We start from the raw sequence: 25,606 nt of genomic DNA, 5'->3' as shown, positions 1-25,606 counted from the left end.
CTTCCAGGTCCCAGTTCTGGCCGTTCAGCCTTTCTTTGGTTTCAGCAGCAGCCTGATGGCCCCAGGCCCTGGCTCTGGCCCCAGCACAGCCTCCTGTTGCCCCTTGCCCTGGGAGGGTGCACCCTCTGCTGTGGCTGCCCCCTGAGCTGCTTCAGCATCACCTGTTTGCTTCTTAGTTTCGTCAGTCGTCTATGAAACGAATTTTTTCTATTAAATTCTTTTTGTTGAAAGACCTAGAGTAGTTTTGTTTCTCCTGACTGGACTCTGACTGGTATAGTTGCTTTTAAATATTAAAAGAGAAGTCAGTCCTTTCAGTGACTTCCCTTTCCCCTCCCCTCCTCTCTCCCTGTTGGAATGAGCTAGGCCAGCTGGAGAAGGGCTGACTGGCTATCACGGAGAGCAGTTCACTTTGATTACGAGATGACCAAGAGACAAGAAATTGACCTGAGCATCTTTAGTGAACACCAGGCTCTGGGTCAGGCATGGAGGCCAGTAGCCTCACATAGCTTGTAACCTCTCTGAGGAGATAAGACTTCGTTAAGGTCAGAGCAAAGCCCAGTTCCGGGTAGTGTCTCATTCAAAGGAATGGAAACTCCTCTTCCTTGAGCCAGAGCTCTGGACCATTCACTAATCAAAGTGAGTCACTGTATTAGGTCTGTGATTATTCTCATTGCCCAAATGAAGAAATGGAGGCTCAGAGAGGGCAAGTGATTTGCCCATGGTCACACAGCTATTAAGTAATGGTGTTATGAGTTTAACTTAAGCCTATATGTCTCAGAGGCTTTGTTTGTTGGTGACTTGTATCTGTCCCTCCAATTTCCCAGGCTTTCTTTCTGTATCAAAGCATATAGTAAGAAAGCTGCATATTCAACCATATTGGTCTGGTCTTCTTGTGGACGTTTCCTTACAGAAACAATATTCAACCTTTCTCACCTAATGCTCATAGTAAGTTATGTGGAAAGTTGATTGTTTTCATCTTTGTAAATGAGATAAATTAAAAGAGTTCTCTATAAACTCAGAAAATTTAAAAAACTCACCCAAAGTCACACTGGGTGTTAATATTCAAGCTGGAATTTAAGTGAGTTTTTCTGTCTAAAGCGCACAGTCTATTGGTGACTGGGTTATGGCATATGGCCAAGTGTTTTTTATAAATTAAAAAAGCATAAAAATAAAAAACATAAAAATAAAAGAGGAGTGCCTGGCCCCGTGGCCGAGTGGCAAGTTCTGTGCCCTCCGCTTCAGCGGCCCGGGTTCGCGGGTTCACGTCCCGGGTGCAGACCTGCACCACTCAGCAGTCACAATGTGGAGGTATCCCACATACAGAAAAATAGAGGAGGATTGGCGCAGATGTTAGCTCAGGGCTAATCCTCCTCAGCAAAAAGTAAATAAATAAGTAAAAGAGAAAAAACAGGGCCAGGTTCCCCACCTTCAAGGAACAGACACTCAGGCTAGAGAAATAAAACTGAAGCGACCGGAAACCAGAGAGTGCATTACATAATCTAGTCTCTGGTCAGGGCTATGAGAGGAAAGACAAGTGTGGTTTTATATGAAAAGGGGGCTTGACATGGAGACCGGAGCTCAGGACCAGCAGAGAAGCGGCGGGAGAAGGCCTTCCAGGGGGAGGCGCTGGCGAGGGCAGAGAGGAGCTCAGCTGCCAGGAGGACCCTGCTCAGGAGCCGCGGGGGGGAAAGCTGGGCACAGAAGCACTGCGGGTGATTGCGGTGCTGGCTATCGATAGATTAACTGGGAGTCTGATCAGGAGTCTTGGGAGCGCCCTTTCCCCACATTCCCTGACTGTCTGTCGTCAAAAAAATGTCGTCGACTCATGGTCTAATTTTGAAAAAATCAACAACATTAAGTGCTTCTCAGGTGGTAATACTGCTTCCTGCTTAAGAAAAACAGCTGTAAATTCATTCAGCCTGGGAGTAATAACAACGGTTTATTACTTATCTCTAACAGTTTTCAGAGTCCTTGAAACAAAAGGGGCACACTCTTTAACCCCCTGAAAGCTGCCCTGTCTCACTGGAGAGCATCTGTGTCCACAGCATGGTTGAGAATTGGAGGACAGAGAAGGCGCCTTCTCAGACGATCCACTGAGACGTGGGAAGCAAGCAGCCACCTCGTAGCTGTCTCATTCTGCCTCCGCCCCTCCCACATCCCTCCCTGCCACTGGCACCTGGGCCTGCAGGAGCCTGTGTGTCAGAGGGAGGTGATGAGGGTGAAATTCCTACCACGTGGGCTGTGTCAGTTTCACCTGTCAGCATCTCTGATGTGGAGGGATCCTGACAGATGACAGGTCTGGATAATTGGATTACGTAGTTGTCTTCGTCTCAGTAAGCTGAATAACCACTACAGACGCCAGAGGAGAGATTGATAGACAATCCTAAAGTGGAGATTCTAGCAAGTGCTTAGACGCCCAGGAAGCTGCAGGCTGCAGCCTGTGTGTTGTACCAGACTGAACACAGAGGGGATTCAGGTCGTGTGCACTGGCCCCTGTTTATGCACTTCTTGTTTATTAACTCGATCCTCACAACGATCCCATGAGCTCCTGATGGTAATCGCACTCTGGGGACACAGAGGCTGAATCACAGTGAAGTTAAGAACATTCCCAAGGTCACACCTAGGAAGATGTGAACCCCGAGGGTCTGCCCTATGGTCTGCTCGCAGGGGTCCTACTGAAGCCCACCTAGGAAGCTGCTCTGGGAAGCTCCTCCCGGGGAGGCCACTTCCGCCCTTTCCTACTGCCTCTGCTTCCCACCCTGCCCTGATGACTCGGTGTCTACCTGCCCCACAAGGGCGAGCTTCCAGGGAGGGGTCCCAGGTTCCTCGTCCTTAGTCAGCAGTCGATGCTGCCTAAAGGTGTCTTGTACCAAACTGGAGGTGAGGTTTGACAGCTGCTCCGTGGTTTCCCTGGAGCTGGCTGGGAAGGCAGCCGCTTGGGGCTGGTCACACAGAAAGCCGGCCCTGAAAGCACTGTGCTACTGTGGATGGACTCGGGCTTCAAGTCTGCAGCAGTAAAATCCGGTCAGCCATTTCTCTGCACACGGCTCTCCCCTTTCTCACTGGCACTGGCTCCACGCTGCTCCTCGTGATTCTGTTACTCTTGTTTGTCAAAGATAAGTTTCCGCATCTTTAGTTACCAGACAACTCAATGTTTAACCTGGGGCAAGAGGTCTTCCTCTTTAGGCCTCAGATTCTTCACCTTTTTAAACTGAAAGAATCATGTTCTGGTCTTCAAAACATGTAAAGCAGTGGGACGTTTGGGAGGCCAATGTGTACAGCGGAAGAAAAGCCATGTCCCCTGCTCACCTTGGCACCCCTCCCTGTCCCCACAGTATGGCAGCCTCAGGGGGTCTGTGCTGAACAGCAGAAGCAGTGGATTCGAATGTTTCAAAGGAAATAACCCAAAATGTATTAAAACGACTAATAGTAACACTTAACACAATAAAAAAATAACTTCAAAGTGAGAGATCCAGGCCATTAAGAAAGGTAGGTGGTCCCTCTGCCTGTGTGTTCCTGGGGAGGGCGTCAGCCTGGCCCAACCCTGTCCAGCAGATGGGGGAGGCTGAGGCCTCTGGCCACACCCTCCTTGGCTGGAAGCAGATTGCGTGTGGTGACGCTGGAGAATTAGGAATTCTACCCAGTGGCTCTTGGAGACTGATTTTCCATCTGGGGACCTGACCTCTTGCTTCACCAGCACAGGGGATCAGATCATTCTGGGAGGAGTCGGTGAGCCAGCCTCTGGAAGCCCTTCCCTTTCTTTGTCTTTCTTTTTTAACTGCATGTTTCAAAGGGAATTTTTGATCATTTGTGGGGCTTAATACCACCAGTTTGAATCCTTCTTGGCACTTAGAGCTTTGAGAAATCCATACCACCCCCACATCAGTGATTTGTGCTCAGAGATTACCAAGGATTTAATTCCATTTGGTCATTGGATTTATTTTTTAAAACCCTTTGGAGTCAGGGATGAATGCCCCATTTCCTTTATTTTTGTCAATTTTCACAGGTCCTTTATATAAATGCCTCAAGGGGAAGAATCTTCCTTTAGTTATTTTCATATTTCCAATGCCTCACACAGAGACTGGTGAAGAGTAGCAGCTTCGTAAATATTTGTCCATTTATTCAACAAATGTTCCCCCAAGCACGGTGATGAGCAAAATAACGATCATCTCAAATCCTGTTCACATTTACAGTTGAGTAGAAAAGATAGTTAAAAAAAATAAATACAAATAAATGTAAATACTGTATCTTGGGTTAAGGGCTATAAAGGAAAAGAACAGCTTCAGTGGAAGAACAAATCAGAATGATCGATGAGCGAATGGAAGTAAAATGACCTCACTCCCAACCCTAAATCTCTGTCTCATCTCCTCCCTTTGTAAATAATAATTATTGCTATTATTTTAACCATCATAATTGCTAACATTTTTTGGATTCCTGCTATATTCCCAACTCTGTGCTAGCATCTTCATATTTGTTCCATGAAATTCTCAAAATAACCTTGCCAGTTAGGTCTTCTTATCCCTTATTCCAGATGAAAAAATAAGGCCCAAGGAAGACATCTAACTTGTTCATGATCAGAAAGCTAGTAAGTGTCCGAGATGAAATTTGAATCCAAGTTGGTCTGACAGAGCCTCTGCATTGAGGAAAAGGGAAAAAATTCCAAAGATTATTGCCAGGGATCCAACAGGAGTCCTGTTTGAGACCCACTGCATCGTACCATGTAGCAGAAGGTCAATTATGTTAGTTGAGAGGAGAATAAAAGAGAAAAATCTTCGCTTGAAGGTGAGAGGGTAAAAGAGGAAGGTAGTATTCTTGAATTGGCCATCTTCTCAACCTCACAATAATAAACCATCCCCATGGCAACAGGAACTCTAATTAACGGCAGATGAGTCACTTTAAAGACCACACCAGCGAAGGCTGAGCTGGTGCTGTGAGCCTCTCCCCTGCCACAGCTGGGCTGCTCAGGCGATGGTCTTATTGGCGAGACCAGCCTTTCGAGGGTGGAGCAAACTCTGGGCTTGGCTTCAGAAGACTTGCATCTGAGCCCCAAAAATCTACCCTTTCTGAGTTCTCTTGCCTTGAACAATAAGGTCATCAAAAGTAGGAGGTGGTTGTCATTAATTTTATCATTATTATTATGATTACTGGTAGTAGTAGTAGTAGCTTTCCAAGATTCCATTTCAAGATCTATAAAATGATGAATAATATGTGTCTAAGGCATTGTCAGGAGATTTAAACACAATGAAGTATGCGGAAGTGCTTAGTAAACTATAAAATAGCTCACAAATATAAAGTAGCGTTAATACCAGGAGGCAGCCTGATGTGGTAGAAAGAACTGGCAGCAGAATCAGACAGACGTGGCTGGCTACGACTGCTTCACCTGAATAAGTCACTTAAATGCTCAGAGCCTGTGTCTTAATCAGTAAAATTTCTTAGTATAAATCTATCAAATGCTCTCCCCATCTTACTTAACCTGTCTCCCTGTCAGTTTCCACCTCTGTCAAATGAGACGACACTAGCACCTCCCTCATAGAGTTGTGGTGAGGATTAAATGCATTGATACAGGGAGCGCACTTAGAGCAATGCCTGCACAGACAGCGTGCCTTGTCCCTTAAAATTTAAGTGTGGCGGTGACGGTGGTAGTTATGGTGACAGAGGTGGTGGTGATGATGATGGAGAGGAAAAGAAGAGGAAGAAGAGTGATTTCAGTGATAAATGTGCATAGAACTGTGAAAGTCTGAGGTATGATACAGGTGAGGGCATTCACCTGTTGTTGTCAAATACTTTCGGTCCATTCCTGGGCAGTTGGCTCATTCATATGTACAATTTTCTCGAAGGTTCTAGTGTTATGTTGCTGTTTTGTTCCGTCTGGTGTGTATGTCTCTCCTGATTCCAGCTGTCCCGTTTAAGTGGGGGAAGAAGAACCAGAACAAAGAATTGATAGAAATCATAAGAAAAATTTGCTCAGAGCCCAAGTTCTCTACAGGCCAGGATTTACCAAAGAGTGCTCTTTGCTGTGTTAAAAGGTATTCCTGGAAAGAATTTGTTTGGAAAAGGCTATGTTCAAGTTAACTAGGTGTCTTTATAGCAAGACTTCTTGTAAGAGTTTAATATGTAAACATGCATTGTGAGTTTCCTGGAGTAGGGAGGCATATTGGATATAGTCTTTCCCAAATTTACTTGACCAAAGAATTAGTTTTTCATGGAGCATCTTAATTTGCTAAAGTTTGAAAGACCAAGCATTGGGAAGTGTTGCTGTAAACCCATGGTGAAGACCATCGAGCATACAAGTAATACCACAAAACAGGTTTGGAAACTTGAATTAATCCTCCCATCAATTTACGTGTCCATTTAATAAATTAAAAGAGCTCCAATGCTGTATCTGGCAGCCTCTACGTGCTAGAGGATGGAGAGGCAACGACAAGCAAGGCCAATGTATTCCCACCCTCTTGGGGGTCTTGAGGGCCTAGCTGGGGAGGGAGAAATTGCCTGACGGCTTTAATACAGTGCGACAAGTGAGCAGAGGGAGGGCGAAGGGTGCCACGGTACCCGGGCACGGGCTTCTTATCCGACTTGGTGGGTCAAGGAAAGCTTCCCAGAAGAAGTATCTTCTAAGCTAAGATCCAAAGGAGCAATTAGAGCTGTGTAACACGTTTTCAGTGCACCCTCCCAGGCCCTGCCACGTCGCCTCCTCACAGCAACCCTAGTTCAACGCAATGAGAGTGGTGGAAGGCAAGTCGGGACTGCTGCTTAGTGAGCTCTGCTGTAGGTCAGGCCCTGTGCCAGGCATTTTATACACTTAGTGCATTTAGTCTTCACAACAGTGAGTAGTAGCCTCAGTTTACAGATGAAAAATTGAGGCTCAGGTTAAGTTTTCACAAAGCTGCACATGCAGTTAGTACAAATCCAGGACCAGAACTCAGATCTGCATGATTCCAAAGCCGTCTCCCACTGTACCGTGGTCGGCCAGTGAGGAGCCTGGACGGGGGCGAGTCCATGACCGGGTTTCCACCAGACTGAGGAATGTAAGGAGGGAAGCAGGACGTCATAAATGCTTGTCTTCTTGAATGACTTATGTCACCCTGAGAAGTACCCTTCCCGACTGTTTGGTGTAGACAGTCCTATGCTTTTTTTATATTACGTTGTATGAGAATGTTTTTTTATTTTGAGTTCTTACTTGGCAAAATAAAAACTTACTAACTGTATGTCAGTCTCCAAAGTAATTTTGGAAGTGTTGGTGTCCATGAAATTTAAAAATCTTGGAAATACCCTGTATGCTACTTTATAGAACACACCCATTCTAGAGACGAGACGACTACAAACCAGCACATTGCTTTGGGTCTGTTGGTTCAAACTTGGATGAGTTACTAAACTCCACAGGCTCAAGTGTCCAGCAGCTTTAAATGTACTTGAAGTAGAATAATGCGGCATCTTCAAAATGCACATATACTCCATCAGTGGCACTCAGGGTGATTTTAGCTGGCATGTGGACACTCTTTTTCCAGTAGTTATATATTTACTTTAATGTGTATAGAAAAAATGTAACCAGCTCCACACCTGGGTTTTCATGGGCATTTTTGCTTACAACAAGGCAATTTAAAAAAAGAAAAAAGTTGTTGAGAATTTAGAAAAAATATTACATACATAAATACTACAGTTAGTACTTAGAAATGGAAACAATTATGAAGAAGGTGCGTGAATTACTATGATTTTTGAAGTAATAGGATCATATGTGTGAAAGTGTCTCATGCATGGGAGTCCCAGGAAACGCTCGCCTCCTTTCTCACTGGCCCGGCAACAAGCAGCAGAGCCCAGGGCTAACCCTCATAGCCTCCGACTCCTGGTCCAGTGCTCCTTCCAGAACATCTTTAACTCTTGCTTCCTGTCTGCCTACCTCACCCTGCACCCTTCCTCCCTCTATTCGTCTTTTGGGGAAATGCAAGGAGTAGGTATTCCGGCAGTGACTAGTGGTTTGCAAAACTCTTCTGATGGATGTCAGTAATAAATGAAGTATACCCAGCAGAGTGGACAGTGTTGGTATGGGAACAACAGGAACGAGAATCTCAGAATTGAGAAGGCCTCAGACGTCATCCCACCGGACCCCTCCTTTTATGGATGAGGAAGTTGGGGCACAGAATGGGGAAGTGCTTAGTTCAGAGCTCTCAGCTGATCAGACCAGGATGGGAATTCATACAAAACATGCAGATGTAAAATTTTACATGTTAAAGAAAAAAAAACATTTTCTGCTTTTCAGAAAAGTAGCAGCAATGTACCACAAAGGACTTTTACTTCCATAAATCTAGAAATTTGGAAGGTTGTGCTTCATGCTGTGCAAGGCAAGGGAACGTTGTAAATGCCCACGGGAGAAGGCTCTCCTGGTTGTATTCTTTTGTTTGTTTGTTTTAATTGTGGTAAAATATGCAAACCATAAAATTTACCGTTTTTAAGTGTACAGTTCAGTAGTCTTAAGTATGATTCACATTATCGTGCAACCAATCTCCAGAACTCTTTCGTCTTGCAAACTCCATACCCATTACAAAGCAATTCCCCACTGCCCCTCCCTCCAGGCCCTGGCCACTGCCCTTCTGCTTTCTGTCTCTATGAATCTGACTATTCTATCTACCTCACACAAATGGAATCATACAATATTTGTCTTTTTGTGACTGGCATATTTCATTTACCATCGTGTTCTCGAGGTTCGTCCACGTGGTGGCGCATGTCAGCATTTCCTCCTTCCTGGTGATATTCTTAATGCCACACAGGCTGTGCGCTGGGCCCCTGATTATACCACCATGCCTCTGAGGACTTTGGCATGGTGGACGTTTAGTGGCTTCTGTCTGATGGAGGAAATAGATGGCCCAGTGGTGGCCGACAGCAGCAGTGGGAAGCAGTATGTAAGAACTCAGGCCCTCTTCTTCCAGTCTTTGCAAGTAGGTGACAAGGGAGGTTGCGTGCCGTGCCCCCCAATGCCCAATTTCCTATAGCTCCTGCACCCATCTCCAGCCAGCCACAGAGGAGCAGTGGGGCCGGGACGGGGTGAGGATAAAAAAGTGGCTTTTCAAGTAAAATAGCCTTGGGTTCCAGTTCAACCTCTGTAACTTACTAAATATGTGCTCTTGGATGATACGATTAACCTCTCAGAGCCTCAGTTCTATTATCTGGAAAGAGACAAAATAATACTTGTATCAAAAAAGCTTGGGTTTTTTCTCCTTCTGAGTGGTAAATATTTTCTGTACTTTTCTAGAGTTAAACTTAGTTTATCAAATTAAAAAATTATAATACTGTGACCTCTTTTACTGGTAATGTGATGTTATCTGCCATTTTGGCCACTCTGAGATGTCTTGTTCCAGACTCAAGATTTTAGGGAACCTCATGGTATTAGAAAGAAGAGAATGCTCATTTGTTGTGCAGCTTCTGCATGTCAGGTACGTTATTTTTCATCAGAAACACTGATAGAACTCTATGATGGCACTCAGCTCTCCATTCACATCATTATCATTTTCTGTCTCCCTGGCTTGTCTTAACCACTCCCGCCCCCCAACTGCCACCCCTTGGTCAGTGCCTGGCATAATGCCCAGAAAACTAAGATGGCCCCCCATTTTTAAAAAAGCATTTCTTTAATACATTGGGAATCAGTCAGCATCCGCCTGCATTTATTTGGCCACTTAATACAGTCCGCCACATCTTCAGATACTCTCTTCCCATTCGGACGCCCCCATGGTGTCATGGTGAAAAGTGCCATTCATTCGACCTCTCAACTCTGGCAAAGAAGGAAGCCTGGGCATAGACACTGATTTCGGCTCCTCTCTGAAGTTAAGCATCTCTTTGCTGACCACTTAGGAATTTTTTTTTTTTTTTTCTGCTTCTTACCCTCCCCTCTCCTTTCTTCTGATAAACAGGGCAGCCGTCACCACAGGGATGAATCCATTACCTTTCACCAGAGTTGAGTTCATTTTCCATTGCATGTTTCTGTTTTAAAGAGAAAGCTTTTTAAAAAGGTCGAGCATACATTGAACATGTGTACTTAATTTTTAATATGTGTGTGCTCACAGCCAAGAGAACAGAGAGGCCTTAAGTAACAATGAAACTGAATTGTACATATTGTGTGTTTTATGTGGCACTGATTCCTAAATGTACTCTTAACAGCCAGGTATTATTTAGTACATCTCGTTAATCAAGTTGCCAAATTTAAATGAAAACCATTTTTAAATATATTTAACAAGATTATAGCTTTTGGTTCCATATCAAACTAACGGAACTGTATTTTTGCCCGGCCCACCCTCATTCACTGTCTTATGTTTTTACTCTGAGCGCTAGTCCTTTTGTGCTATCAAGCCAATCTTGATTATAAAACAATTTATCCCACAAACGTTTAGCATTGTGTGGGTTTCCACTGAGCCCTTGAATGCAAATATTGTAGAGAGAGAACCACCTGAGATTTTTTCTGGCTGAGAAATGAGATGTCTCTTCTTCATGGGGTGAGCCCTTGAAGTCAAAAGGAAATTAATAATTGTCTTAGAGACAGAAAATTGTTTGTAGCTTCTGTAATACACAGTATCTGCCTTTTTTGTTGTTGTTGCTCTTAGTGTTTTGTACTAACTGTACTGTGCTGATTTTTTTCTTTCGACGATTTCGGCTTCTGTTAGTTTTGCAATAGTGACACCTAAGGGCTCTCGGGAACATCGCATGTGCTGCTCCCATGGGCTCAGGACCTTTTGAAAAAGCAGTTCCCCCTGCTCTTGGAGATGCAATGACAGATGCTCGTTGTTCTCTAGGTTGATGGAGAGAGAAGGCAGATGGCAGCCTGGGAAGTAGGTGGCTCGCTCCGTCCACCAGCCTCCGCTCCAGTGACAAACCAGAAAGGGCTGTAACTGAAAAGAGTCTTCTTATAAAGAACTAGCCACACTTGGAGTGATATATTCTGTCTAGCGGACTGTTAAAAGTTATTCACCGTGTCCTTGTGTTTGGTTGGCGCGCGCCCCTCCTGTTCCTGTTTCCGGCCTCGGCCCCGGCTCTGCCGCGGGAGCGCGGCCACGTGGTGCTGGCTGCACCACCTCGCTTTGCTGTCTTGCGATGTCTTGCTTCTCACGTCCCCAAAAGGTCTTCTCTTCTTTCTTCGGTGTTCCCTGTATTAGTCCTCATGAAGTTTTATTTCAGCCTTTTAGTCTATTTATTCTCTCTGCTGATATTTCGTTATCATTTCTTCTAGTTTCCCAGAGTTCTTACAGGTTCTTCGTGTTTACTTGTCTGAAAACTTTTAAATCCTCGATTAAAATAATCAGAAATGTGTTTATTAAAAACACAGTAAAATTCTTTGATCATATAAATGCTGATAATCTTTATAAAACTCTTTTTGCACTATATTAAATTTGAAATAGAAGACGTGTTTAACATTGTATACTGTAGAAATTCATTTTAATAAGAAGAAGAACATATAGAGGATAACCATAAGTCATGTATAATTCATGTAGACAGGTGTTGTCTCTGTGGCATATGTCTTTGTAGATGGTGAGAATGACGATGACGATGGTGACAGGCAGCATTTGTCAGTGCTTTCCATGTGCCACGCACTGTTCACGTCGCTTTACCTGAATCCCCTCGCTTAGGCCCCACAGCGTCGTTTCACAGGAGCTGTTATCCCCTTACACATGTTCGTGGAAGGCTTGTGCGTCCCCCAAGGAAGACTTTACAAGACCCTGTGTGAGCCTGCTGTGGTTTGTGTGCAATAAAAGAGGTAGTGTTATTCATTCTTTCTTCAACTGAGAGAGTCAGTTGGGGTCACTTTTCTTTGTCCCGTTCTCTGGCTTTCCCTGTGGGAGCTTGCGCACCTCCTGCACCCTTTGTTTCCTGTCTCCTTCTCCCCGTGGAGCGCCTCCACTCTGTCTATTGAAAAAGCAGCGTCTGCACCCACAGAGCTCTTGTTCCAGTTAAAAGGAGTTCACTAACAAGTAATTCCAGAAACAAGTATTCACAACAAATGATATGATTTCAGGTAACAAAAAATGCTGTGCAAGAAGTAAAGCGATATAAGGGAACATAGAAGGACTGGGCCGACTGAGTGTGAAGGGCTGGTGTGTGAGGAAAGGCCATTCAGACGGAGGATGTTTGAGATGACACTTGAGGGGCAGAGAGTACAGCGAGTGCAAAGGCCCTGGGGTATTAGTGAATTGAACGTGTCTGAGGAAAAGCAGAAAGACTGGGAGCTGGAGTGTGTTAAGTAAGGGGAATTCTATGGTGTGGATCTCTCCCTTTTCTTTCCCTTCTCAGAGCTCTGACACTGTTTTCTGCCACAGACCCTGGTTTTACTGAATTCAAGACATGATTTGGGAAGGCAAATCCTGAGGTGTCAGCTGTGGGGGTTCAGGGAGTGAGGAGGGACACAGACAAGAGAATTGGCCTGAGGAAGTTATACTCTGTGTATCTTCCACGTATGCTCACACTCAAACATTTCCATCCTGTCAAGTCAGACTAAGCTGAGCATAAGGCGGAAGTGCATCCTGGCCCTCGCAGTGCCGTCGTTGGTTCCTGAGTGCTCCTGGAGCGCAGAGCAGACCTGGAGAGCGTCCTTCTCACAGGTGCAGTGACTCCCGTGGTGCATCTGCCCCACCACTAGAGGGAAGCTTCTTGAAGGCAGAGTCTCTGTCGGCGTCGTTCTTCAATCATCTTTCTTTCTTGCATCCATTTATTCAACAAATGTCTCTTGAGTGCCATCTGTGGGCAGCCGTCTGTGTTAGGCCCATCTCTCTGTTCTGGGACACAGCTCTGATGGAGAAAGACTCAGGCCTTTTCCCGGGTTTCTCACGATATTGCTGAAGGGAAATGCAATACAATAGACAACTAGAATAGAGTGTGTGATGATAGGTGGCGTACCTCTCTCTGCTTCGGGGAGTCAGGAAAAACATTCAAAGGAAGTGACAGTTGAGCCAGGACTTGAAAGTGTTAACTAAACTCTGTGTGTCTGTGTGTGTGTGTGTGTGTGCACGCATACATACACATGTGTGTTGAGGGGCTGAGATGGGGGGAAAATGTGCAGAATTTTAGATCTTGGGAACAAAGCATTCATTAACCCAGAGATGAACTCAGTTGTGTATTAGGTGAAAATGTGAATATGAGTGAATGGATAAATTAATGGTTTTGTAGGGGCAGCTCATGAGATGGAGCTATAAAGCCAAAGGCATTTTGTTAATTCACCTTCTAAATCACCATTCCAGTTCTGCCCATCGCTTCCCTGTAGGCAGACTCTTATGAAGACCCGTATCATTATCAAAAGGTTGCTTGCTTGGTAGGTTATTCAATAATTTATCAGTAGGGCAAGCTAAGCATTCATCTTACTCCGGGGATGGTCTTATCAATGAGACTGGACATATCCAAAACCCAATGGCCAACATTCCTATCTTTCCTGAACATTGCTTGAATGAGAACTATGGGATGGAGGAATGATTGAAAAAAGAAGTCATGACCTCAAGCCTATGCATGGAAGGGGGCAAGAGGCTGTTGATGTCTTCGAGATGCCGAGACAGATGGCTGGGAAGCTTGGGAAGCAGGGACCTGGGTTCTGGTCTTTGTTCTGCTGTTAATTTGTGGTGTGGCATAGGGCAAGTAATAGTCTTCTAACCTGTACATCGGAGTGGTACCAGGCAATGTCCAAAGGCCTTTCTAGCTCTGGAGTTCTGCATTCAGTTTGGTTCTATCTGCTGAGGAGAGGGAGGTAGTAGATGTGTCTGGGAAGCAACTGGACAGCTCCCTCATCCTTCCTGGCCAGCAGCCCTGTCCTGGGGTACTTGCTCCTCCAGAAGCATGGACAGATCTGAGCCCAGAACCCTAAGAAGCTACCCTAATCTGCCATCCGCTTGGTGGGTTCTGGTTTTCCATTGCTTGTCCCCACAGGTCCATGAATGACCACACCCCTGATGTCTTTCTCCTCCTGTGTCTGCTCTTCTAAATTGATCTGAGAGTTAGCTATTCCTTAGGTTCCCTATAGGGAGCCTCTGGTCTGCCCATTTTCCCTCTCCCCTTCCCACTCGAGAGCCATACTACAAGCATTCAGATCCCAGCCTCTCCAGCAACCCCTTGTGTGGCCCTGGTCAGGTTTCTTAACCTCTTTTAGCCTCAGTTTCTTCAGCCATGAAATGTGGATAACGTTTGTTTCTATCTCATAGAGTTGTCTGTGAGGATTAATGAGATAATCCGTATAAAATAGTTAGAACAGTGCCTGGCGTGTGATAAGTACAAAGAATGTTATGGTTTGTCATGACTATTCCTGTAGCCTTTCATTGCTACCTTCCTTGCTCAAATATTTTCTGTCCTGTCCTCAGGCAAGCAGTCAGGATGCTGAGATAAATAGACACATCGTGCCCTGAGTTGTCCAGTCCAGTGCCGTTTACAGAGTGCCTCCTGTGGGGCAGACACTTAGCCTAGATTGCTCCCTGAATCCCCATCCCAGTCTAGCTCCAGACTCATCCTTCCCCTTTCACCCTGAGGAAGCTGCAGCCCAGAGAAGCGGGCGGCCTTCCCAGCGTCCCTCAGTCGGTGCATGGCAGCACTGGGGTCGGAGCTCAGGTGTCTGGCTCCAAATCCACTGCCCTTTCAGCCACCTCGCCACAAGGCTGCCATTGCACGGGGGCTTTGCTGAGGAAGATCGTCACTGAGCTAACAGCTGTGTCCATCTTCCTCTATTTTGTATGTGGAACACCGCCACAGTGTGGCCTGATGAGTGGTCTGTAGGTCCAGACCTGGGATCCAAACCTGCGAACCCCTGGCTGCCAAAGCAGAGCACATGAACTTAACCACTGCGCCACCAGCTGGCCCCTGCATCGTTTGTTTTGAAAGGAAAAAGAAGAAGCAGTGCATGATGGGAGTGATCATAATGGGAAATAAGAGCTCCTTCCCAGGGACCCACTTCCAGCTTTCAGAAGGGGCAGAAGGCACGGCCCCTGAGCCCAGCTCCCAGCAGCCCTTGCTTCAGCCCATCCGAAAAGGCTCCGTCTTTAACATCAAGGAGCCAGAAAAGACCATTCATACTGAAAACAAACCCTGTCATGAGCCATTTGACTGCGCTTTCTCTTGAACGCGTAGTTTACGTCTTGGGGGAGCTGAGGCTGGAGGAACATCTGACGTGTTTCAGGCCAGCAGAGCATTACTGAAGGAGCTTCACATCCAGCGTGTGCCCATTGGAGCCCTGGCTTAAGTCAAGTCTGGTGCTGATGGGGCCTGACAATTTGTTATTTTTGTTGCAGTTGTCTTGGAGTGTGCTTGTGTACGAGTTTTATCAAGATGACAAGAGTTACTTTGGGCGGTGATTCAAAAGTTCTCGGGCGTGAACTAGCCTATGCAGTAACTATTCCGAGTGTCTGTGTGCACAAGAGGAATGCGTATCTGTGTGCACGTGTTCGGTGTGTGAGCACCTTTGGAACTGAGGGAGAGCAAGAATGAGGGGAAGGCAGCTTCCAAGTGGGTCGTTTCCCATTCCCCTCAGCAGAGGAGGGAGCCTCACCCTGGGTCAGAGTATTCCTCAGTCCTGGGTAACAGTACACAGCCCACCGCACAAGGCAAGTGGCTCTGTCTCGGTGGCCGACTTGCTCTTCTTTCAGTAACTGAGAAATGATAGGAATACACTTACTTTGTAAAAACTCAAAAATATAGGAATATCGAGCAAGGGATGAAAGGCACAAACCTATCCTGGTCCCAGAGGTAATCACATTATATATTTTGTGTGTCTTTTAACCTTTCTAGTGCATTCACAGATGTGTGTGTATATATGTGGGATCATATCTTGCAAGTTATCCTGCCACTTGTTTTCACTTACAGACAGTTTGGGGTGTGTTAATGCATACAGAGCTGCCCCGTGTCTGCTACATGTTGGTAGTAATTCCAGAGTCTGCATATATAAAACATTATTTAACCAATGTCCTATTCATAGACGTTAGGTAGTTTGTAGTGTCTAGCTTTTAAAAATAGTGATACAAGGATCCTCCTTGCTATGGTTCTTTATTTACAAATATGAAGATTTCTCTTGGAGAGACACAAAAAAGTGGAATTTCTACTGGAAGGATTTGTGCATTAAAAATTTTGTTGGCTGTGGCCAAAATGTCCTCCAAAAGGACTGTCCCACTTGTATTCCTGCCGACGGTGCCCCTGTGCCTTTGCCAGCACTGGATATTGTCAATCGTTTATCGTTTGTGCCAGTTTCTTGGGCAGAGAATGACTGTCCATTGTTCTTTTCCTTTGCTTTGCCCTGTTACTAGTAATGAACATTTTCTCTGTATCCTCAGTCACTTGATTTCTCTTTTCTCTTAATGGCCTATTCATATTCTCTCTTCTTTTTGCTGCAGGGTTGTTTGTCTTTTCCACATTGGTCTGGAGGAGTTCTTTATATGCTGTGTATATCAATCCTTTGTCTCTCGCATATATTGAAGACTTTCTTAAAGGTGCCCACTTCATCTACCTTTGCTTATGATGTCTTCTACAGGAGTTTGAAATTTTCACATCCTCACATCTGTAAATCTCTTTCTTCAAGATTTCTTGGAAATTTTCCCTGTAAACCATTTCTTTTCCTGAAGCTGTTTTTCAGAATGATAGCGTTTTAGACCGGAACACACCAGGTTGGCAGAATGGTCTCTGTGTCTGTGCAGACGTTCTTGATAATGTCACCATTAATTGTGGGGGAGCTCCCACACCGTGGGGACCAGTCACCGGTGAATGAGAGGAGGCAGGCCAGCTCAGAGCATGCAGCCTGACGTCATACGTAGCCCATGGGCCACTTCCAGGCTTCTGTACTTGCCGCTTGATTTGAGGACGTGCCTTTACTACTGTGAGCCTTAGTTTATTTCTTTGTAAAAGGGGGCAGGTCACAGTTTTGAAAGGTCATTATGAAGCTAATGTCGCCCACGTTTCAGCACATGGTAGGGGGTAATACATGTTTGTTTCTGCCTTTCCTGATAAAAGGCCTTTTTTTTTTTCCTGGACGTTTAAATGTAACTGGTCATTTAAAACTGTTGACGTTCATCTCTTCTGAGGATTTTATAGCTGAATAGTGGACCCACAGCTTGCTCAAGAGTCTGAGGCAATTTCCTCATCGTGCATCTCAGTGGGCCTAAAGGAAACGAAACAGCTACACCGTTGCTCAATGCCGGAACATTCTCCAGGGTGGCCAGCGCCTTCTGGAGGAGAGGAGCCAGGCCTCTGGGGGACGGCTCCCATCCACGTGGGTGGAGAGTTTCTTCCAGAGCTTTTCTGGTTCCTGGACTCGCAAGCCTCCTGCCTACGCAGGGATAATTCGCTCTGCCTTTGAAATTGTCTCCTCTTCCCCTCAGCTCGCCTGGCATCCTTCACTTCATACAGCAACACAGCGCTGGAGGCTGGGAGGCCAGACTTGGAGCCAGACTGCCTTGGTTCAAAACCCAGCTCTGCCACTCTTACTTTTGAGGCCTGGAACAAGTTTCTTACTTTCTCTCTGCCTCAGTTTCCCTATGTGTAAAATGGGGGTGCTGCTATTGCCTACCTCATAGAGCTGTTACAAGAGTTAATATTTATAAAGCTCTGGCACATAGTACAGTGTTCAAGGAGCTACAAAGAAATCTTCCATGGTACCTGAATCTCGGCTTCTCCTTTCACAGCCGGTTGACTTGGACAACATACTAATTCCAACCTCAGCTGTCTCAATTGTAAGGTGGACATGAATATAGCTACTGCATGAGGTTGCTGGGAAAAGTCAAATGGGGCCATGTTTACAGATATTCAATACTACTGTGAATACGTGGTGGTGATGATTATCGAAAAAGGTAGGAATGAACATGCAGGGAGTACCCACTGCTCTTTTGAGCTCTTGGCTGTTGCAGAGAGGCTGGTGGTTAGAAGAGAAGGCTGTGGAGTCAGACGCACGGGCTTAGAAGTCAGCCTCCACCACTCTTGGACCTGTGACCTTGGACCTAACTCTCCAACAGTGAGTTTCCTAATCGGTAAAATTGGATTGACAATGGTGCCTTCCTCTCAGCTTCTTATGAAGAGGAAATCATAATAAATTGGACACATAGAAAGTGTTTCATGAAATTAACTGTTACTGCTACTCATCTCTCCTGTCCATCCAAGGGGACAGTCAGGGGTCCCTGGGCAGAAGGAATGGCAGCGCAGCCGAGCCCCAGCCCAGTCCACTCTGGTGGGTCTGCAGCACAAGAGAGGGAGGGAAGAGGATCAAAACTGAGGAGGGGAAATAAGGCAGAAGGCTGATTTCTATGCACCAGACCAAAATGGTTGGGGCAGAGAGAAAAACACCATTAAGGATGTCTGTCAGAATTTTTCTACTATAGTGTATCTCATTTTAATTCTGCAAACAGTCCTGTAGGTAGGTACTGTTACGTCCAGTTTTCACCTGGTGAAACTGAGGGTCGGAGAGCTTAAGTGACCTACCCACAGTGACACAACTACGAAGTGGAGGAACTGGGATTCGAGCCCAGGTCTGTCTGGCTCCAAATCCCTATGATATGCTGTTAATGTGTGTACTGCCTCTGTTGGGAATACCTCAGAGGCCAAGAGGGAGGGAAAGGGGACAGAGAGGTGACCTTGTTGCTTTGGGAGACCAGAGGAGGCAGACTCAGGGGTGGTGGGCCTGGAGCTGACAGACTGCAAGTAAAAGTTTGGAAATTTTGCCCTGAAAGACAAGAGAGTGTTTTCAGCTGAGGCCATTTTCAACTGTACCCTGTGTACTAGGCCGAGGGTGAACCAGAACACTGCCATAAATAGCACTGCCCAGAATTCTCACCACAACAGCCCACTGTGCTCCTCTGTGTGGAGATGACTGTCGACACACTCCGCATGAAAACGGCTGCATCTGGTACTGCTCGTGAGGCTGGTCGCAGCCCCCTCCAGAGAGGGGCCTTGGTTGTGAATAGAGATGCACGAACCATCAGATGAACAGCCAGCGTGGAGTCTCAGCAAATGGCCCCACCCAAGGAGCAGCATCCCTGCACAGGGGCAGGCCTTCCTAAAGCCACTGCTTTGAAGGGGCCCGTCCCAGCTCAGCGGGCAGTGTCCCAGCTCACACAGAAGACGTTTTTATAGCTATCCTGTCTCTAATTTGGAAAATAACAAAAAAAAAGAGTATCAAAACTGGAAGAGGCTTTAACAAGTCATCTAGTCTAACGCATTTAAAAGATGGGGATGTTTGGTTCCAGACTGGGAGGTGATGCTCCCGAGGTTATAGAGAGAAAACCTGAGACTGGAATCTGGGCCTCCTGATTCTTAGTCCAAAACACTTCGAATGCTGCACTCCTGAACCTTTCCGAGGCAATAACAAAAAGTCTCCTGGCTCCTCCAAGGGCAGGGCTTGACTGTGGAGAGGTGGGGGGCTGGTTGTGTTTGTCCTGGATGCTATCACCATCCCCTCCATATCTCTCCCCCCATTTTTGTATTTCTTCTGACCTATCAAACCTAACTAGTCCTGTGTGCTCACATCTCATTCCTTGAGAAGCAGATTCTTGACTTTCCAGAGTTACAGCTGCTCTCTTATCCAGGGCTTTTCCTTCCACGGCAGTGCTGCGGCTTGAACAATAGAAAAGGCCACTTGGCCAAAGGATGCCTGGCTCAGCCCCTATTGGGAGAGTTTCCCGGCTAAGACGTTGCCTCCTCAGGCATCTTTCTTCCTCTCTAGGGCACAGGAGAGGAGGAAGAAAGCGACAACAGTTATTTGATCCCTTGATAACATGCTCGATCATATAACCACATTTAACCTTTAAATTAGGCTGAGGTAGGTAGATATTGTTATCTCCATTTACAAATGAGAAATTAGAAGTTTAGAAAGGCAAATCACTTGCTCAAGGCAACATGGCCAGAAAGTGAGAGAATTGGGACCTGAATCTAGATTTGTCTGAAAATCCAAAGTGTCGGCTCTTTCAGGTTCATCAAGCTAGAGAAAGTGAGATTAATGTAGTCACGTGCCACATAATGACATTTTGGTCAATGACAGACCGCATGTACAACAGTGGAGCCATGATTAGTACCTTAGAGCCTAGCTGTGTAGTAGACTGCACCATCTAGGTTTGTGCAAGCGCACGCCATGATGTTCACACAACGGTGACATCGTCTAACAAGGCGTCTCTCAGAACGTATGCCTGTCGTTAAGTGGTGCACGACTGTAGCTGTACACACAGTGAAAGAGCGCCCCCCCACCAGTGAAGAATAATAAGGACGACAAGGATGACAGTTAGCCGCCCAGCCCAAGCCAGGAATAAAATGGCTCCCAAGAGGCCAGTTCTTAGCCTCTGGGGATTTGCTTCCATACAGAAGTCTGGGAATCACAGCCATTACTTGAAGAATCTGCTTACATAGAAGAGGAGGGGGGAGCTATTTGAGGCAAGGATCTATCAGCTAGCCCAACAGCTCTGGACGTCATTCACGTCCCGAATGCCATCGGAGGGCTACTGCAGGCAGGGCCAGCAGCATTATTTGGGGAACCCAGTGCAAAATGAAAATGCGGGGCCCTGGCCAGAGCAGGGAAGTCTCCCCTTCCCACAGGCCTGTTGCCTCAATTCATGGCCGACAGGTGACCCCAAAGGTTTCCAGCTTCCCAGCTGCCCACTCGACACCCCACTGCAGAGGTGGGGCAGAGCCACTGCCTTGCCTCAGCCTGAGAAGCCACGGGCCCACCACCCGACCTGGCTCTCCCCACACCTGGGCTTACCCCTACACACCCCCACCCCACATAACCCTGTCACCAGTGCAGCGGTGCATGGTAGCAGTGGGGATGTGGGGTAGGGCGCCTGAGGGCAGGGAGCAGACAGCCGAGAACTGCCCCTAGAAAAGGAAAGGCATGGACAGGCTCCCAGCACCTGCTCCGTTGCTGCGTCAGCCTCCAGTTACGGAGCACAGACTCGAGGGCAAAATTATTACGAATTTCAGGACTGCGACTGCAGATCACTCAACCCCGGACCTGGGCCCTTCCTGGTGTGGGGCCCTGGCTGACTCCATGACATGCCATGGACTGGCCCTCACTGCAGTCCTTAACAAAGTTTCAGTAGTCCATGGGAGATGAAAAAATAGGGCAGTGTATCAAGTTTTTAACAAAGCTAAATATAGGCTCTTTAAATGATTTACCTTGATTCTGAGATCATAGTAACCATTTTTTTTCCTTTGGTGTTAAAATCTGCTTTTGTTATAATATAATGATTATTGTACATGTTGAGTAGTTGTTTTTTTAAGGTCCTTATATGGCAAAATAAAAGCTGATAGTTCTTTGCAGGTCTCCAAAAGCTTTGGATATTTTATTGGTCCAAAGTTTGGGACTCCTGAGCTAGGCCTTCCAAGAAGATGGCCCTCCCTGCTCTTGGGAATGGAGCCTCTGCCCCAGCCGCCAGTGCCAGGCAGCCTCCAGCCTGCGTGCCATTACTAGCTGGTGTCTGTTTCAGTATTTTCTAGGTGCACGTTTGCTTCTATGAATTCTGAAGTCTGATGGAATCTGCCAGAAGGGGCAACACAGAATAAGGGTATCACAATCAAAATTCAAAGTCTGACACTTCCCAGTTTCCTCGACCCTGGAGAGAACAGGACCTGATGGCAGTCATTTCTCCAAATCCCCCAACCGTCGACAGCTCCTGAGAAGTAAAGTGGAGGGGTAATAAGACACCCAGGACAAACCCAGCTTGTGTATTAAGTCCTGGCATAATTATTAGTAATTGATCATTAAAAATATCTAGGACTCAAAGGTGAGTTTATTGGGATAATAAACTCTGGCAACCCTAATGAAAGGCCCTTCATCTCTCCTGAGGCAGCAAGCCCCACAGAGGTCGCTGTTGCCCTGGGCAGGAAGCCCATGGTGGCCAACTGAAGGGTGGCGTCTGTCTTGCCTGAGGCTGGGTTGGCTGTCAGCCTGGAACCTGGAGGACCCACTTGGATTCTGGGCTTCGCAGACCTAGTGGTGTGTGACCGTCTGACTCGCAGCCCAGTGGCCTCCACCGTTGTATTGTCTTGTGGGAACGTCAAGTTGAAGGCCAAGCCACTTTCCGTCCTTTGATGAGGGGAAATACATCAACACAATGGTCCACTGAACTCTGGGAATGAACAACCTCCAGTGCCTTTGGAGATTGTAGCCTAAGTGGCTTTTCACTCCACAAGACATAGAATTAAACATACAGCAGATAGCTGATTGCTTTTCAATCTACGTGCACAAAATCAGCCATGATAGTGTCCTCTTAGCTACAGAACCAGAGAGGCTTCCCCTAGAGCACACTGGTCGGTAGACGGGGCTTTGGGGTGAGAGGAGAGAAGGAGGAGGAAGCAGGGGAGGAGGAGATAGGTGGACAGTTTTGAAATGTACAAAGTCTGTGCCATTGATTGGGGACTGTTTTTTCTTTTTATTCCACATATTTGACATACGAAAGGAAATTTTTGCTGATACTGGCTTCAGAGTCTCAGGTTTAAGAAACTGATAATTGACCCAAGGAAAGAGTTACATAAATCTCCTTTTCAAGGCCTAAGCAAACAACTTGGGGCAAGCTGGAGAGTTTGAAGGGCATTTTGGTGACATTTCTGGATGCCCTTTGTTTTCCCTTTCAAGAAAAGCCCTTTCTTTCCTTGCCTTCTCACATAACAGCTTGGGATTCTTGTCCCCCCAGAAATGCATTTGAACTTGCTGGGTTTGTTAAGAGTCAGGGCATGAAGAATTTTTCCATGGTAGAAACGTTCTGGCATTCCAAAGCAGAACTAATGTGGGATTTGGGAAGGCTGCCCTATTTGTGCACTTAATTAGGGCTATCCAAAGGCAGATGCATCGGTGTCACAGGAAACTGACACCGAGGCGGGGAGGCTAAGACGGTGCGCCCCAGAGAGGGGCGTGGACATGGATTCCACACCTGTTCCCCACTGACCGGGCTTGGGATTCAAAGAAAGTAAAGCTGAGGGCTTGCCAACAATGCTTACTTGCATCCCAGGCCTGATTTCACCATTCAACGTGTCACCAGCGTTTGAGTCAAGTCCCCAAACACGTGGAGATACAGGACCAGAGCAAGGTTCCCTTTGGGTCTATGAAATAAGCTCTTGGTTCTGATCCGATCTTTGAAGCTGATAAAAATTGCTCTGGAAAAACTGCAGACTTTAGAGTCCAACCACCTGAGCTCTGCGTCTGACTCTGCCACTGTTAGAAGACAGCAGATCTTAAAGAAGTTATTCAGGGGCCGGCCCACTGGCTCAGCAGTTAAGTTCACACGTTCCGCTTTGACGGCCCGGGGTTCGCCGGTTCAGATCCCAGATGCAGACATGGCACCGCTTGGCAAGCCATTCTGTGGTAGGCGTCCCACATATAAAGTAGAGGAAGATGGGCACGGATGTTAGCTCAGGGCCAGTCTTCCTCAGCAAAAAGAGGAGGATTGGAGGCAGACATTAGCTCAGGGTCAATCTTCCTAAAAAAAGAAAAAGTTATTCAGTTATTTCTGAGCTTTAGTTTTCTTCTGTGTCAAAGGGCATGCTCACATCTATTCCAGGGTTCATTTAAATGACAACAGCTAATGTTTGCTGAGCAATTGCTGTAGCAGAACACTGTTCTAAGAGCATGAACTATACTAAGTCTTCAGTTCTATCTGGACCCTGTGAGATAGAGTCAATATTAGGGGCTGGCAAACGACTTCCTGTGGACCGCTTCCTGCCCACTGCCCCTTCTGCAAAGACTGTTTCATTGGACCTCGGGCACTGCCCTTTGTTCACGTGGACTCAGTGGTGCTTTCATGCTGCAAGTGCAGCGCTGAGCAGCTGCAACTGTGTGTCCCAAAAACCCTCAAATATTTACTATCTGGCCCTTTACAGGAAAAATTTGGCAACCCCTGCTTTAAATTATCCCAATTTAAAGATGTAGAAGATAGGCTACAGGCATTTTGAGTAACTTAACTGAGGTCACACAGTTGATAACAGACAGAATAGGACCGGAACCCAATAGCCTGACTCCAGAACTCATGCTCTTCCCCAGTGTCCTGTGTGTAATCTACGTAAGGCACCTCGCCCGGCACCCGACACAGGAGATCTCAGCACGCTGTCCCCTGAGCTGTCCTGGTGGGTCCCCTGGTTCCCTTCCTCTGCCTCCTGCACAGATTCCTATGGATTCCAGTTGCTTTTTCCCTCTCTTCTGCCAGATCATATTTTCAATTCAACAGACTTCTGGGTAATTTCATGCCCATTATCTCAATCTGTCAAACAACTCTAGAGGTGGATATCATTATCTTCATTTAAAAGATGAACAGACCACTCCTGACCTCTGAGCTCCCAGGAATCTTTACGCTCCCCTTGGGAACCCTCAGAGGAAATGGTGCTAGGGGCTTTGGGAACGGTTGTTGTATGCTGAAAACTACCTTTAAAGAAAAAAAATCTCTTCAGTCACTCAAGAAAGGATTACAATCTAATTGGAGCGAGAAAACCAAAATGTTGGAACAACAGCAGGTATATTAAAAATTATTTAGCACAGAATGTAAGTGAGTTTGAATTCAGAGAGCTGGGCCAAGGGACTGGACCCAGGGGTACTGGGTGTTCAGACAGTTTCCTGGAGACAGTCCAGTGTGAGCTGGGCCTTGAGTGTGGGGCAGCATTTAGACAGGAGAAGCTCAAATTTGGTCATGATGAGAGTGAGGAAAGAACCATGGAGAGAAGACACAGGAATGGAAATATCTCGGAGAAACGGGCCCAGCAAATTCCTGGGAGCTGTGGGAAATCAGATGGGTAAGTAGCGAGGAGACAGATTGTGCAGGACCTTGCGGGCCAGAGAGAGGGGTTTAGGTATTAGAGTAATAATCGGGATAACTAAGACAGCACTTCTGTGCAGCTTTGCTGACCAGGCACTGTCTCCTTTAACCCTGCCATCTGTTCCGTGATGTAGGTATTATCCTATGTTGCAGGTGAGAAAATTGAGGTTTAGATTGTAGAAATCAAATCTTCATGGGAAATGAGACATATTGCACGTGCTGAGTTCAGCAGTGCAGGGCTCTCGTGTTGTTACTTAGCTGTGTGGATACGTGTGCTGGCAGGTGGATTTGATAGCGTATCCATACAATTTAATCTTAGGTTCTGCCTGTAGAATTGTTCTTGCTTGTTCTGATGCCACTATCTATTACAATTGCTCATGGACTTGGAAAGTAGTGGGAATCAGAGGCTCTGTGCCACCTGGACCAGTCTGATCCCTCCCACCACAGGCAGTGGGGAGCTATGGAATGCTTTTGAGCAGGGGATACCATAGTGAAAGGAACCACCCTGCCAACCAAGTCAGGCTGGAGGGGAGGTGGGAAGACAGGTAGAGGTGGTGTGAGCCCAGAAGCGTCATCTGCAGGTGTGAGGCGACCTCGGGTTGAGCCACAGGAGCTCGGGTTTGGGAAGATTGAAGAGGACAAGGCAGGAAGAGAAGGGCACATGTCTGGAGCCACAGGGCGACCCTCAGCACTGCTCAGAACCCACCGTGAGACAGCCCTGCTGGGGGTGCAGAGGACCGGGACTCTGGAGAGCCAGGTTCCAGTCCTGGTCCCACTGCTGGAATGTGCTGTGTGAAGAAGAGGGCAAAGGGGCGAATTCTCTGCTGACTGAGTGACACCGCATCTCACGGCGTCTTCCCAGCAGCTCTGGGAGGTGGTAGTCATTGGAACAG

General features: G+C 46.6%; 1 protein-coding gene across 11 annotated transcripts in view; it reads left to right on the top strand.

Moving 5' to 3' along the window:
• Positions 1 to 25,606, top strand: part of FGGY (FGGY carbohydrate kinase domain containing) — a 378,028-nt gene that overhangs the window by 317,232 nt on the left and 35,190 nt on the right. Inside the window, exon 15 of one of the 11 annotated variants that reach the window (XM_046663105.1) lies at positions 21,399 to 21,680. The exons of the other annotated variants lie outside the window; for them this stretch is intronic. Within the exon in view, the coding sequence (XP_046519061.1) occupies positions 21,399 to 21,428 (30 nt within the window). The 3' untranslated portion in view covers positions 21,429 to 21,680. Of the gene's footprint in view, positions 1 to 21,398; positions 21,681 to 25,606 lie in introns of those variants that run through there. 11 annotated transcript variants of the gene reach the window in all.

The sequence above is a fragment of the Equus quagga genome, chromosome 5 (genome assembly GCF_021613505.1).
Source record: "Equus quagga isolate Etosha38 chromosome 5, UCLA_HA_Equagga_1.0, whole genome shotgun sequence".
Taxonomy (NCBI): domain Eukaryota; kingdom Metazoa; phylum Chordata; class Mammalia; order Perissodactyla; family Equidae; genus Equus; species Equus quagga.
This window is presented reverse-complemented; position numbering and strand designations above follow the sequence as displayed.